The 16,651-nt window shown below is 36.3% G+C and overlaps 1 protein-coding gene across 1 annotated transcript in view; it reads left to right on the forward strand.

Annotated features, from left to right (window-relative positions):
• Positions 1 to 16,651, forward strand: part of RYR3 (ryanodine receptor 3) — a 334,068-nt gene that overhangs the window by 312,891 nt on the left and 4,526 nt on the right. The window contains exons 94-99 of the mRNA XM_081937281.1: positions 1,610 to 1,652; positions 2,192 to 2,319; positions 3,864 to 3,924; positions 5,097 to 5,243; positions 13,813 to 13,947; positions 15,353 to 15,509. Of these exons, the coding sequence (XP_081793407.1) occupies positions 1,610 to 1,652; positions 2,192 to 2,319; positions 3,864 to 3,924; positions 5,097 to 5,243; positions 13,813 to 13,947; positions 15,353 to 15,509 (671 nt within the window). The remainder of the gene's footprint in view (positions 1 to 1,609; positions 1,653 to 2,191; positions 2,320 to 3,863; positions 3,925 to 5,096; positions 5,244 to 13,812; positions 13,948 to 15,352; positions 15,510 to 16,651) is intronic.

The following is a 16,651-nucleotide window of genomic DNA, read 5'->3' on the forward strand; positions in this document are numbered from 1 at the left end:
CTGTGCCGGCTGGAGGGGTTGGGGGTCCGGGGCACCGTTTTGCGGTGGTTCGGCTCCTACCTTTCTGACCGGATGCAGCGTGTGTTGGCAGGAGAGGAGAGGTCGACCCTACGCCCCCTTACTTGTGGGGTGCCACAGGGGTCGGTCCTCTCGCCACTCCTCTTCAACACATATATGAAGCTGCTGGGTGAGATCATCCGTGGTTTCGGGGTGGGATACCATCTGTACGCTGATGATACTCAGCTGTACTTTTCCACCCCGAACCACCCCAACGAGGCCATCGAAGTGATGTCCCGGTGTGTGGAAGCCGTACGGATCTGGATGGATGACAACCGACTCAAGCTCAACCCCTCCAAGACGGAGTGGCTGTGGGTGCCAGCTCCCCGGTTCAGCCAATTAATTCCATCATTGGCCATTGGGGGCATTCATCTTGCCCCCGTGGAGCGGGCGCGCAATTTGGGCGTCCTCCTGGATGCCCGGCTGTCCATGGATGACCATGTGACAGCCGTGGCAAGGGGGGCGTTCCACCAGGTTCGCCTGGTGCGTCAATTGCGCCCCCTACTGGACCGGGACGCCTTACGCACAGTCACTCATGCGCTGGTGACGTCTCGCTTGGACTACTGTAACGCTCTCTACATGGGGCTTCCCTTGAAATGCACCCGGAGGCTACAGTTGGTCCAGAACGCAGCCACGCGGGTAATTATGGGGAGTACTAGGTACTCCCATGTGACACCGTTCCTGCGCGAGCTGCACTGGCTTCCTGTGGTCTATCGGGTGCGTTTCAAGGTTTTGATAATAATCTTTAAAGCGCTCCATGGCTCAGGACCTAGTTACTTGCGGGATCGTATTCTGCCCCATACATCCCTGCGACCAATCCGCTCGCACAGAGAGGGCCTCCTCCAGGTGCCGTCCACTAGACAGTGTCGGGGGGCGGCACCTAGGAGTAGAGCCTTCTCTGTGGCGGGCCCAGCCCTGTGGAATGACCTCCCTCTGGATATTAGGAATACCTCTGACCTCCGCTCCTTTCGTATTAAGCTTAAGACCCACCTATTCCAAGCAGCTGGCCTGGCTCAACTTTGATCTAACCATATCGCTCCTGACGGGTTTTTACTGGGTATTTTAATTATATTTAATTATCTAGGGGTTTTTAAATATTGTATTTTAATTGTTTTATTTATCAGCCGACCTCCTCCTTGTGTATGTCTCGGTATATGTCTCTGTTATATGTTTGTTCTGTCCACATATTTATTTCATATGTTTCATTGTACGCCGCCCCGAGTCCTTCGGGAGAGGATGCGGCTAAGAAATAAATATTTATTATTATTATTATTATTATTATTATTATTATTATTATTATTATTATTATTATTATTATTATTATTATTATTATTGTGTGAACATGATATCTGCATAACATGAACTAAAATAATAAAGCACCAAGGCAATTAAATTACTTTTGGTGAGGATGGGGTTGTGGATTTTCTTCTGGTTTTTTTTTTTTTTTTTGTGCGTGCATAGGATGGGTGTTCTTACTGGATTGTCTTGTATTGAGGCTTTGTTTATTTGTTTGTTAAATTAAATTTGAATAATTACTTTGTCTTTGTTGCAGATCTTTTCCTAATAATTATTGGGACAAGTTTGTGAAACGAAAGGTACGTTCCTTAATTTTTTTTATCAAAATAAAAATATTAAATAAAAGATAGTAACCAGAGGTGGGTTTCCAATTTTTTTTACTACCGGTTCGGGTGCTCTCCTGCGCACACTTGAATGTGCTTGCAATGCTTTTGCGCATGCACAGAAGCATCGGGACAGGTGGGCAGAGCCTCCCACCGCTGCTACTACTGGTTCGGCTGATCTGGGCCGAAGCGACAGCAACCCACCTCTGGTAGTAACCCATGTTTGATAACAATAAGCACCTATTGGATTGGTCCAAGATGTTTTAGCAGAACAATAGGAACATATATGCTCTGCATACTCCCCCCCAATGGTAATTTGTTTATTTTTAGGATTTTATGTTTGATTGCTCTCACTGGGAGATTCCCCCCCCCCCACACTTTCAATCTTCCCCTCCTTTCTGTGAGAAAGCAGTCTTTAAAAAGCATCGACTTTTGAATGCAAAAGTGTTTTTAAACTTGGTGAGAACCGCTTGAATTAAAACATGATACTTTATTTTATGTTATTTTTCTTGAAGGTAATCAACAAGTATGGCGATTTATATGGAGCAGAGCGCATTGCAGAACTCTTAGGTCTGGACAAAAGTGCTCTGGATTTTAGTCCAGTAGAACATACTGAATCAGATGAAGCCTCTCTTGTTTCATGGTATTGTTTGCTTTTACATTTAATAAACTGAAATGTATTAAAATAATAAAACTGATTTGTTCATTTTATTTGTCTATTTTTATGTTTGTGGTTATGCATGGACAGCCCTGTGATGGAAAGCTGCAGTCTTAGCAATCCAATCCTATGCATAAAGAGTATGTGTTTGTGCATTATAATGTTGATCCGGAGAGTTTTGTGCTTTCACAAATTATATTATTATTCAGTTCATGGATCTCGGCAACCTAATAAGAACAAAATAAATAAATAGCAATACTGTTATGGCTGTTATAGCTTTGAGGTTCGTTAATTATTTGGACAGAAATATCTATTTTTAATGTGGTCTTATTTTGAGAGAGGGAATATTTTAACTATGCTTTTATGAATTTCATAAAACCATAGTGTTAAAATGAGACAATGTTGGCGATCTACCACTATACTTAATCAGTTGCTTATTTCACGGGCTAATATGCTTAACTTTAATTCTTTTTTTTAAATGCTAGATTATTGAGCATCTTTGTTTTGAGTTTATAGTGTAATACAATAAGTTATAACTGTCATTCTTTCTAAAAGAGAAATCACTTACAGATTGCACAATATAATGGAGCTTAAACATTTTGCCTATGGATTGTCACTTGGGAACATATCACTTACACATCAGTAGTGTAATTATCTTTATCCAATTTCTTTTGACCAAAATTGCTTTGAGAAAGATTAGGGAGATATAGTCTAGATGGGAGTGTAATATTATCTTGAAACGAGAGAGCTGGCCTGATTCATTACGTTATTACAAAATTATCACATATGAATCGGGAACACAGATATTTTAGGTTTTTTATTATATATACACAAACTTTCTTATGCCTATTATTTATAATATTGTAAGTAAGTTAAAATGATCAATCATTTTAAACAATAGCATGTAAGTGGCACATAAGATACCTGATTTATTCTTTTAGCTTCATTACTTTGACATACAGTTTTAGTTGGAAGGAAGTTCAAGAGAATACACCATTAGGCACAAGTAGCACTGCAGACAGTAGGTTCTTTATGTTCCTTTCAGGAAAACACATGCCATTTCCCCTCCTCCTCAGTTTTCTATTTTTCTCCTTTCCATAAGCATTCCAACTCCCTTCAGAATAAGACTTCATTGGGTTGTTTTAGAAATTTCTCCTCTGAGAATGTTTATTGAAGATTTTGTATTACTCAAATTCTGATGATTCCCTTAAGTCCGCGGATACTTTCCCATTATAGTGAATGATGTTTCCTTGACTACATAAAGGACCAGACCTTGGAGAGCTGAAACTTCTGTTAGTATATATGTTACATTGTTCAAATATAATGTTATCATTCATTTAAAGGACATTTTCATAGCTGAAATGTTTGTTTTCAAAAATATATGCAGAAAACCTCCACAAAATTCTGAAATGTTTTAGTGGATGCACTATCAAGAAGAAAGCCTAACGAATGGGGGGGGAAAGCTTACATTATAATTAGGGGATGAATAAACACCTTGATTAATTTCAAATTATTTTATATATTACTAGGTTAAGTTCTATTGATGCAAAATATCAAATCTGGAAGCTTGGTGTAGTTTTCACTGATAACGTAAGTTAACAATATATTTTTTTTAAATGCCCTTTGTTTCATTATTCTTTCTTAAAGGAAACAAGCCTTGTACTCATGCATTCCCTCTTACAATATGCACAGCTTTAAAATGAACTTAATTCTGCAAGCATAAATACCCAAATGATAGATGTCATCCTTATAAATCCTGTGTAACTTTTTGAACATGTGTTTTAAAATGAATAATTGGAAAAAGAGGGGGAAGTGAAGAAAATATACGAAATCTATTAAGTAAGAAGAAAAATGCAATTAAACTGTTAATATTATATCAGTTAAGGAGATGGGTTGTTTGGGGTTGGGTTTTTGTTTTTGTTTGGAGATGAGGGTAAAAGTTCTATTTTCAGTATGGCAACAAAGTCAGAATTAAAAGTAGCATATTGATAATAATATTAGAGTAATAGTCATAAATAATCTAATATGAGCAAGTTACTGATTCGTTTAAATAGTAAACCTATTTAAGTTTTGCAAAATTGTTTAATATTTTGAATATTATATATATTGGTATATATTTGGATATATTATACAAAATATTAAACAATTTGCATATTCTGTGACATTATATAATGATTTAGCTAAGATGCGCTTCTACATCATTGTTTTTTTGCCTATAAAACCCTGTGGTCTTAAAAAGCAGCCTTGTATACTTTTTTAAATTATCAAGTCAAATTTAGGACTAGCAGATAGCTTCTTTCTATTTACCTTGATGTATAAATAAAGACTGCAAAAACAAAATAAAAAGGATATGGCCAGAGGACATGTCCATAAGCATCCATGCTCCTCCCCATCTGGAAAGGCCTTGTTTGGCTTATGGCTAGATCCTATTGTGGGAAAAGAGGATTAGCTCAGGTAGACATTTCTATTTGCACAAAGCACTCTGTAACTATGTGCATATCTTAAGAAGAATGTAATGCACACGTATCTCTTCCACAATAGTCTTGTGTCTTTGGTTAATCATTTATGTAACAGTTGCCAAACTTACTATTAGTATTAATATAATCTAGAAGGATTCAATTTTTTGGTCATTAATGTATAAGCCCCTTTGTAGGCATTTTAATACTATAGCACAGGTGTTTTATAAATGAAATGTAATAAGAAATAGTATAATGCAATGAGAAAAATACCAGTGGTTCTCTGACATTTAACATTTTCTTTAGTCTTTCTTGTATTTAGCTTGGTATACAACCATGTCCATTCTTGGCCATTACAACAACTTCTTCTTCGCTGCTCATTTGCTCGATATAGCTATGGGTTTTAAGACTTTACGTACCATTCTATCATCTGTAACTCACAATGGCAAACAGGTTAGTTACTGACAATATAATTCATGTCTCATTGAACAATTGTTACTAAAATTGAAATATCATTTAATTGGCTGTGACTAAGAATGCATTCAAAAGTGTTAAAGTGTGATGAAAAATTATACTACTATAATTTAAAAGTACATAGCAATCAAAGGAATGAGGAATATTAACAAATCACCAGCTACATATGAATCTATATCCCTAAGTTATATTATTTTAAAAAGCAAATGGGGAAAAAATCAAAATTCAGATTTTTTTTTTCAAATTACAAAAAGGTAAGCATATCAGTGAAAATCTTGAAGGCTAGCTTTTTCATAATACATTTCAATGTGCAGAATGTTACTTTTACACAAGGAAGCATTCAGATATTACCAGTTTAAAGTAATAGTAATAGATTTTTCACAAAGCTTCATGTGCTGTATATCTTAACTTTGGAAAAAAGGAATTTTTTTTCATTAAAATAATATTAGTAACAACACAAAATATTTAACATATATAAATATAAAACAGACACACATTTTGATTGATTATACAATTAGATGAATTAAGGAGTTTTCTCTGCCTTATATAAAAAATTCATTTATTTATATGGTTTAGAAATATCTGCATTATAATTTCTTCTAACGTTTTCAGAGTTATCTTCTAGATGGATAATCATGTTCAATCATATATATTGCTAAAATTAAGACAAAGCAGATGTAAATAAAATGTATAGCTGTAAATCCCAGCCCTGCCTGCCTATTGTAAATATTTTCTTAGCTAGATATTGATGATTTTATAAATTGATAAGAATTGTATATTTTGCTATGAAACTTTTGAATGTTCAAATTATTGCTGTATTTATCACAGTTCAATCATCAGTTTAGCCGCCTAAAATTTTCAATTTCTCATTAAATTCAAAAATAACTTCCACAACTGAAACTTTTTGTTGCTTCAATCATGTTTCTATAATTGTTTATCAAAAAGGAAACTTTCATATCAAATGAAATGTGGTTTGGCAGATTACTTTAAATTATTTAATCCAATAATTATAATCTGTTAAGAAATTGTATTTTTCTGTCTCCTTGAAGGAGTACAATATTATTAATCATATATATTTTTCCGCCCATTTTTCCATACGGTACACTTTGTAGAAGGACCAGTGTTTAAATGTATTTCTACTGCAATTTGTTATCTCTCAATTGTTCTTAAGCACTGAAACAATTTCAGTGCAGGTAGTCCTTGACTTAAAACAGTTCATTGAGTGACTATTCGAAGTCGCAACAACATTGAAGAAAGTGACTCATGACTGTTTTTCACACTTATGATCATTAAAGCATCCCCATGGTTACTTGCTCAAAAATTCAGACCCTTGGTAACAGACTCATATTTATGATGGTTGCAGTATCCCAGAGTCATGTGATCTTTTTTTGTGATCTTCTGACGAGCAAAGTCAATGGGGAAGCCAAATATACAGTATTTTGTTTAGACATTAATGGCTGTGTGTTGCATTATTTTGAGGAGAAAGCACATTTACACTGTTATACAAGCTGTATACTAATTACTTGACATTGTAGCCAAGTGTCATTTCTTCAGTGTTGTCACATGAAAAAATATGCTTAAATATTTACAAAATGTGAGGGGGTGTACTCACTTCTGTGATATACTGTACTTAACAATCCTGTTACTCATTTAATAGTTGCAGTGATTCACTGAACAACTGTGGCAAGAGAGGTCGTAAAATTGGGCAAAGTTCACTTAACAACTATCTTGCTTAGCAACAAAAATTTGGGGCTCAATTGTAGTTATAAGTTGAAGACTCACTGTATTTCTTTAACTATTTGGTATGTAATGGGTATTTTTGATTATACCAACTCCACAGAGCCAGAAAAGGTCTCTACTTTCAGTTCTTTTGGGCCTGGACTGAGTTTTGAACTTCCCAAGTTTGAGTGTATTCATTTCTTCTTTTTCCTCAGTGGGCAGTTCACAAAATGAAAATATGCAAAATATTTCCAGACCATTTTGAAATATCAGTTTTAGAAAGGTTAACGTGAAGTTACCGCGTTAAATGGTTCAGGCAAGATTTTAAAAAAGGAAGCACAAAGCTAAAGTAAGGAAAACGTGCACTTCTTTGGAATTTATCTACTATATCACTTGTGGTCTATCCTTTTCTTTAGTTATTATACTCAATTCTCCTTTCTTTTTTTAAAAAAACCAGAACTTATATTAGTGGGTTTAAAAATCTGCAATGTATTTTATTCTGTATTGAATATTCTTGCCCCATCCCAAATGCCAAGTGTTGCCTCATTATAATGAGGGGAGGAGTCCTGGGAGGGGTGAATGAAGAATGATAGATATGGCAAGTGTACTGATTTCCAGTAGGGTCACCAAAAGTAGGAAGGTCATCCCAGCTGCCATCTATATTAGAGAGCAGAAAGATATTGGAAGTGATAGAATGCCTACTGAAATATGGCAAGCAAGAGAAGATAAATCAGCCAAGTTTCCAAGTGACTAGGCCAACACATTTGCAGAAATACATACTGGCCAGCTGATTGGAAGAGGTCTATCTGTATTCCAATACAAAAAACTAAGACTTAATAGTGCAAACTATCGTACACTACCCTTAATTTCACAGGCTAGCAAAATAATTCTTAGGATCATTCAATGCAGATTAGAACCCTAGAGGAAAAAGGAGATGCCAGATGTTCAGAGTGGCTCTAGAAAACAAGGACACAATGCATGTTGAATAATTGAAAAAGCCAACAAATGCCAAGAAGAATTTAGTATGTGCTTCATCTACAGTAAAGCCTTCATATCAATCACATCAAGCTGTGGAATGTGCTCTGAGACATGGGAATCCCTGAATGTCTCATTGTTCCCATGGGAAATTTATATACAGGCCAGAAAACCATAGTACAGACACAAAAAGAGTGGTTTCAAGTTGGCAAAGAAGTGCAACAAAGTTGTATACTCTTCCCATATTTCTTCAACTTATATGCTCAATATTTTATAAAGGAAGTCGGATTGGAAGAAGATGAGTGTGGTTTTAAAATTGGAGGAAGAAGCATTAATGACCTGCACTATCTAGTGACAGTATCCTGATAGCCTAAAATGCAAAAGTCAAAGAACATAGTGAAGACATGTGACTAAATTCAAGTATAGAGAAGATGAAATAATTGAGAACAGACAGAATACCCAGCCTTAGAATTGATAATGTAAATATCAAAATGGTGGATAGCTTTTGCCTTTTAGGACTAACCATCAACAATAAATGAACTAGAAGTTAAGAAAAATGCCATGGATTAGCACTCAGTAGAGCAGCCATGAAGTACTTGGAAAAGATACTCAAATGCCAAGAAAACAAACTGATGGAACATTGAATAGATCAACTCAGAGTTCCTACTCAAGGAACAAATGACCAGGTTCAAAATTATCTTTTTCATGGGAATTGTGCAAAGACCAGCAATCTGGAAGGAAAGGAAAAGGCTCTAATTGTGAGAAAGGAAAGAGAGGAGGATGACCATCAACAAAGGGGAGGGACACAGTTACAAAGGCAGTCAGTGCAGTATTGGAAGATAGAATATATCTTTCTATAATAGAAAAGGTTAGGAATAGATCACCTTGGAATAAATCTATGAGGTTGCTAGGAGTAAAATACAATTTCATGACAAATAATCAGTGAATCAATTGTACCTGACCCCTGCCCCTATAACCTATTTTAACCTGTTGGCTTTTGCCTACTTATATATTAATTACAATTTATACCAGATGAAAGAAGCAATAATAAGGGAATGAGATGACAGTGCACTTATTATATTTAAACTGCATATGCAGTTTAAAAGAGTTATTCCTGCTCAAATGGTATCTACTGTCTCCTATGAAGCCAAGAAGATCTAAGTGAGGTTTTCCAGAATTAAATTGCAGATTTTTCAATGCAGATTGGAGTAGTAACATGGGGTATATGCATTGCCCTGACAGCTGCTTGGTGTTTAATTCTGCTAAACAAGATCCTCCAGGAAAGATTTACAAGAGCCTTCTTAATCACCAAGAAGCTAGCATAGTTACCATGATGAAATCTTGTTAAGTATCCTTATCCTACTTTCTTGATTGAATAACTTGTTTAGTATATTGTGGGAATGCTGTAGGTATAATGCCTCTTGATTTCAGCAAAGCATTTGAAAAAGGACATTATGACTTTCTGATTAGCAAGATGGTTTTGTGTAGGCTGCATAGCATGACAATTAACAGGATAAGTAGCTGACTTGAAGCTGATGCTGAAAGTTCATCAGACTAATACTCATCAGCCTAGAATGAGATATTGAGTGGAGTACTCAGTTCTGGATCTTCAACCTTTAATGACTTGGACACAATCCAAAGGAACAGGAAAAGCTGTTCACTCCAAGGAGATCAAAAACCAGGAAGAGAGAAGTTATAAAGAAGCAGTGTCTTCTGAAGGATTACTTGCCAAGTTGTGGGTTTGCAAAGATCATCTTTTGAAGAGCTGCTGATGGCAAGGAGTGACAGATCTGAGAGCTGATGGATAGTGAGTGGGTGTCTCATTCCTTTTTGAATTTAGGAAGCAAGCCTCTCAGTAAGCCAATATGTAAAGTGTCCTAGGAGTTAAACAAAGATGTTTGAGGGGATACAAATGTTTTATAGAGCGAAGAGTTAATAACTGGGTTAATTAAAGAGCCCAAGAAAAGAACAAAAAACCTTCCTACTTAAAGTGCCCTAAGAAGGAGGGGGTGGGGAATAAATACAAGCAGGTTGGTTGCCTTCCATCCTTAAGACAAGTTAAAATGCAAACTGGTTAAAGAAAAAAGTAAAGGACTTGGGCCATGAGTGGACATGCTTCAGTTGATGAGAAAGCCAGCCAGCCAGAGGAGCAGGTGCAGTAGATGAGGGTACACAGAAGTACACAGAACAACTCAAGGTGCTTGGTGGATAAGAGATCTGAAGGAGCATGCTCATCAATTCTTCTGTTCCAACTAAAAATTGGACCCATTTCCCCTTCAAATATGTTCAGCTGCTACGCTCAATATTTCAATTACTCAAAGTAAGCAAAAAGTTAACATGTAACAGCTCTTGGCAATGAATGAGTGTAAGGCAAGTGGACATTTCAACCAAAACCCTGCAATTCATTTTCATCTGGTGCTGACTTGGTAGGTGAATAAAATGCCATATCTGATCTGAATATATGATTGTGCAACCAACCATAATAATAGCAGGGGTATCAGGCTGCTGGCAGGATACGTCACTCGCTAGCCATGCCGACCCTGTTTTAGCAAAGGGGGGAAAATATCACGTGACAACATGATGTCACGAGTTTGACACCCCTGATAACAGTAATAATAATATCCCATGACATCCTGAATGCAAGGATATAAACTGGGCATATACCCGAGTCAAGAACTGCACTCACAGTGTTCATTGGTGGTTCTTCCTTACATTGTCCTGTGCGGGATTGTGTGCGATGGCAAAAGGAACCAGAATCAGTCCTGGTTCTTGTACTTAAAATTTAAAGACTCATTGAATGATGATATGGAGGGAATTCTTATTAAATTTGAAGATGATGCAAAATTGGGCAGGTAAATCTAATATCACAATAGGTAGAATTCTGGAAGGGGTGGAGAAATGGTCTGCAAGTAACAGAATGAAATTCAACACAGATAGCTGAAATGCTTCACTTAGTAAACAAAAATGAAATATACGTTATCTACCTTGGTAAAAATATTTTCAAAGAAGGCCTTGGGGTAGTAGTTGATTGTAAATTGAATATGATAGCAGTGTGAGGAAGCTGCAAAAAGAAGATGAATGCAAATACAGGCTATAATTGAATGTTAGAAAAGAAATTTGAAAGAGAAAAAGCAGTTGGCAGTGGAACTATATAGCAAAATGGCTTCTTTTTCCTGAAAATGTTCAGTAGAACCATTTGCTTGGATTGCTTTACTTTTAATTCTTACCTGCACTAAGCAGAGGATTGGGGGTCTATGGTTTAAACCAGTGGTTCCCAACCTTTTTTTGGCCATGCCCCATGTAAGCATTTCTAAAATCCTGATCCCCCCCCCCCCCGTGACATATAATTCTTACTTTACTCAAAAAGTGAACTCTACTCACGCGGAGGAAGCCTAAAAGGTGATTAACTTGTTTTAAACAAAGTTCAAATTGCCCCACTGTGGGGTGTGGGATGCACGTTGGGAACCACTGGTTTAAACAGTGATCCCCAACATTTTGGGGACCAGGGACTAATTTTGTAAGACAATTTTTCCATGGATTAGGGGAGGATAGTTTCAATTTTGCTCCCTCGCCCACCCCTCACCTCCAGCTGTGAGGCCCCATTCCTAACAGATGCTGATCTGTGACCTGGACATTGGGGACCCTGGTCTAAATGTTCTCTTTCAACTTTGAATGTAGGATGCAGACAGAATGTTGAACAAATGTGAGTGACAAATTACTGGTGGGATAATTAACAGGACTAAAAATAGAAATAAAATTTAATAAATATAAAGTTCCATATGAAATAATATCCCCTGGCATAGAATGAGGGCTATCTGGCTTAATAATAGCATTTATTCTAATTTCATTTAAACCCTCCTTCCCCTTATGCATTGTGTTCATAAGGGGAATTCAAAGCAATTGGAACAGGGTGACAAAGATGATCAGATGCATGTATTATGGACAGAATCTGAAAGAGTTATGGACGTTTAACCTTTGGAAGAGAATGCCTATTGTGCAGAAAATGGAACTAGTAACTTCAAGTAACAGGAAGACAAATTCAGATTGAAATAATCACCCAGAAAGATGTTAGGCTCTTCTTCATTGTATGTATTCAGCCATCTTCTGTGGATGCTTTAATTTGGATTTTGCATAGAGCAAGGAATTAAATTGACTAAATTTCCTCCTCCCTTCCAATTTTATGATTTTGTTAGAGAAGAAAGCCCCATCAAGATGCTTTCATTTGACAGCTCTTGTTAGAAGTGCAGTAGTGCTTTGATCCTTTAACGAAATTAGCCTATCATTCCATTTTGTGGTTAAAATAGGCAAAGCCTGTAAATTGAATAATGCTGTAGCAGAGGTCAGTGCTGAATTATCTGCTTTTCCAGTAAATAACTAGAGTTATACTCCTGGAATATCAAATATGCGGAAATTCCTACATGTGAAATCACTACTCAGTTAACCCAAGAGAGTACATATAAGTTGATCAAAACAATGACACAATCCTCAACCACAGGGGATCAGACAGATAGAATATATCACTTGGGACCCCTCATAAATAAATGTGTTTTTGTACTAAACCATTGTCTATCATTTTGCATTATTCACGAATCGACTATAAATCAGGTAAGAATCTACCTAGTCTTGTTTGTTCAAAAAAATCTATTTGCCCTTTCTACTTTGAAAGCATCTCTTCATAATGTGACCACTGAGGCAAAGGCCAGGGTAGTACCCTAAAACTGTGTGTTCCTTCTTAAAACCTCACAAATCCAATTGACAAAGCGTATAAATGTGTTCAGTCAAGCATGGCTACAGCTTCTCTCTATACTGTACAGCATTTGAAGATTGAAGAGGAAGGCCAATTGTTCCATGCATTGCTACGTGGATAGATTATTAAATCTGGTGAACCAATGCTCTATGTAACAGCTATTCTTTTCCACAGGAAAGCTACGAAGATACTTCTTTGCTATATAAATAAGGTTTCTGGGTTGGCACAGTAGTCCCCATCATTGTAAAACAGCAGAACTGTCTGTTCTGCTTAATATAAATACTAAAGTATGTTATGTGTGCTAAATGTATTACAAATACATTTCCGAATCGAATACTTGCAAACTCATTTATTTAGATTAGTTGTACAAAGCATTCAAAAGAGTTGTTGCATAATCATAGGGCAACAGCTTGGGGCAACATCTGAAGCAGCTGTACAACCATTGCTAGACACAGTTGCTTGAGTGATTCTCAAGACAGGTGCTTTGCTCATGCTCCTGGGCATTATAAATCAATCTTTTCAAGGGCTTTGCAAATGAATGTTTCAATGCTAGCTGCGATTTAGCAGGACTAACCTGAAATTAAAAAACACTCAACTCAATGGATTTCCCCTTCACTTATTTAATGAGGAATATTTTGCAATGTTTTACATGTCCTTCATATGTGTTGCTAGGTTTCTGGAAGTATCTACTCCTTAGCCCTAAATACCTAAATATTGAAGTTTATGGACAGCTTGTGATCTTTTGAATGAACTGTTTAGTTGGCTCTGGTTTGCCCCTTTCAGGCAGATATTTATGAAACCTAAACATGGTTGTTGCATAGAGAAACACAATGGAATAATGGTCCACTATATAATGAACGCTTGAAAGTCAATTAAGAAGCAATTAGAAAAGCTTAAAAGTACACAGATTGGTTTAAGCAGCCTAATGCACCAGTGTAAACTCAAATATTGATTGAATTAATATATTTTGAATGACATAATGTTCAAAATGCTGCAGCATCACAGTGGAAATAAGTACCTTTTATATTGTGGGCAAGATTTAACTTCTTAATTGTTGTTTCTTCTCTACATATCATTCACCATTTATTTTGTATTGCTATATTATAGCTCATGTTAACTGTTGGACTCTTGGCTGTGGTGGTATATCTTTACACGGTTGTTGCATTTAATTTCTTCCGGAAATTTTATAACAAGAGTGAGGATGAGGATGAGCCAGACATGAAATGTGACGATATGATGACTGTAAGTACTATGTGAATGTGAAGAGTAGTGCCATTAGCAAGAGAACAACAGGCAGCCCTCAATAAAAACTATACATTGGAATTATAACCCTTGATACTACAACATTTCAATTAATCAGAATCTAATATATATGTTAACAGAAGACAGCTACAGTAGAAGGCGAGACTATACAAGTAATAGTTTTAATTATCTAAACTTAATGTTTTCTTTGAAAACCTGTTTATTCTTGATTTTTGCTGAGGCCCTTAGCATGCACTGTGACTCCTGGGGACATCCTTTGGGATATTTTAGCTCTCCTAGGTAAACCAAACAGTAAACACAACTAGATGGGGTAATTCTACTTTATTGTACGGCTACATTAACAGAATCTTGCAAGTCTGAAAACACAGATCTCCCGCAGCCTCTTTTAACAGTCTGATGCATCATCCCTCTGGGTCACTTCCATGTACCATTAGAGTAGTTTCTTTCCTTCGAACAGCCCAATGGCAACCAGGCAAGGTTCATTCCAGACTTGTGTGTGTGAGAGGGTTACTTTTGACCTATGTATGTAAAGAACTTAGGTTAGACTTGGTCAAAGCAGTTTGAAGAGTGCTTTCATCCATATCTGTAATGGCGTCTCGTCTCTGGGTCTAAGAGTTAAATATAATGTACCTTTAATCTCAGATTACGTTGAGTGGCAACACTTTAAATTTTTAGGTTTCATTTTATTATTTCTTCAATAAATTTTTAGTTACCTTACAAAATATTTTTCAACTATGAATATAAGGTGTAGACGTAGCTATGCGAACAGGATAGGGTGGGAAGTTACCCATGGGATGAGAAAAGCAGAGTATGGTGAGGTTATAGAAGACTGGGAACTACACATATATCTTTGTCACACATAAGTTTGTGTGGGCATGCATGCACAGGAGTGTGCCCTCAGACTCAGCTGGTAAGTGATAATATCATCAAGACCAGAAATACAGTATATAAGAAAACCAAAACTGCCTTCACCTATTTTTCCAGAAGTAAATAAGAATGAAATTAATTAAGAATAAATATAAATACAATATACATTTTCAATTAAAAGCAGGCTATTAAAACATCACACGGCAAAAGGTAGCAACAAAGCAATTTGGATTTACTATAGGAAATAGACAAAACAATGTTCTCTGCTGCAGTATTTCAAAATTTTAGTCAAACCACTTGAATTTTTCATATGCAAGCTGCATTGAAATAAATGCATGCAGTCGTAAGCTAATGATACTGAATTTTAATCTTAGCATTTTTGTAACATATTTTAAATGTTGTGAGATCTATCCCAACTTCCAATATATGACATAAAAGTATTGACCTTTTTAAAATGTTTTTTAATTCAAGGTGGTTTGATTATTTTCCATAAACTGTATTAAATTCTGCATTTCAGTGTTACCTGTTCCATATGTATGTCGGGGTACGAGCAGGTGGAGGTATTGGAGATGAAATTGAAGACCCTGCAGGAGACCCTTATGAAATATATCGAATTGTTTTTGATATCACATTTTTCTTCTTTGTCATTGTTATCCTACTGGCCATCATTCAAGGTTTGTTATTGTTAAGATTCCTGGGGTTTACTAATGCTTGTACTAATGCTTGTACTGCAAACCAATGCTGGGTTTGGACGAACAAGTAGTGGTTTGGAACGGCAGCGACCAAGGTCTGCCACGCCCCTGAACCGGTTCTCCGGGCAGTGACGTAGGCACCGCCATCTTGTTTTTTGTTTCTGTGCATGCGCAGAATAATTTTTATTGCACTGTGCATGCGATGCACCCATAAGCGAACCAGCAGTAGTGCCTGCTGGAACCCACCCCTGCTGCAATCCATATATATTTATTGCCCTTTAAAAAATTCATACACATTTCTTATCACAGCATCTCCTGGCAACAATTTTCAGACTTTTAACTATACACTGTGGAAAGTACTTCCTTTTATCAGATTTAATCTTTCTGCATTTAGGCTGAACTGGTAAACTCAAACTCTAACATAGGGAAAGGGAATTAATAATTTTCCTTACAAACATTGCCATGCCAAAAATAGATTTATGTACCTCTACAGGACTGTCGTTGTTTAATTTGCTTTCTAGGCTATCATCCCTTCTGGAGGGGGGAGAATTGCTTAAGTTCCTGCTAATAGTTTTATTCTATACAGTATTCGATGCGTGGTTGCACTTCATTTTGAGTAAGGGCATTACTATAGTAATGTAAGAAAGATCTATCTTCAATCTTCAATTATGGTTTTAATATTTCATCTTTTTTTTTCCTCAACTGATCAATACAATATTTGTTTAAGAGAGATTCATTTTCAGGAATACATCACGCTGCTGGCCACTGAGAAAAAAATGACCGAAACTTATAGATGATGAATGTCAAACAAGATGGTTTTCTTTTTACAATAGCTAATGATATAATACCTTCCATAAATTGAATTGAATTTCCAGTGGCTACGTAAATAACCTCCATAAAGTTTTTTTTGACAACATTTCAGACGAAGTTCTCTATAGCCTTCTTTGGGAGGTTTTGTTGTTATTCATAGTACCATTAGTTAAAGTAATAGTAAATAGTAAACTTTCATGTAATTAATGTTTGAAGGTCAATGAACAATGTGAGATGTCATTAAGGGGTTGATAAGGTGAAGAATTTGGGAACCCCTAAGTAAAGTGAAACAAAAAATGCAATTCTTGTGTTTT

This window comes from Natrix helvetica (genome assembly GCF_964273705.1).
Source record: "Natrix helvetica genome assembly, chromosome: 1".
Taxonomy (NCBI): Eukaryota; Metazoa; Chordata; class Lepidosauria; order Squamata; family Natricidae; genus Natrix; species Natrix helvetica.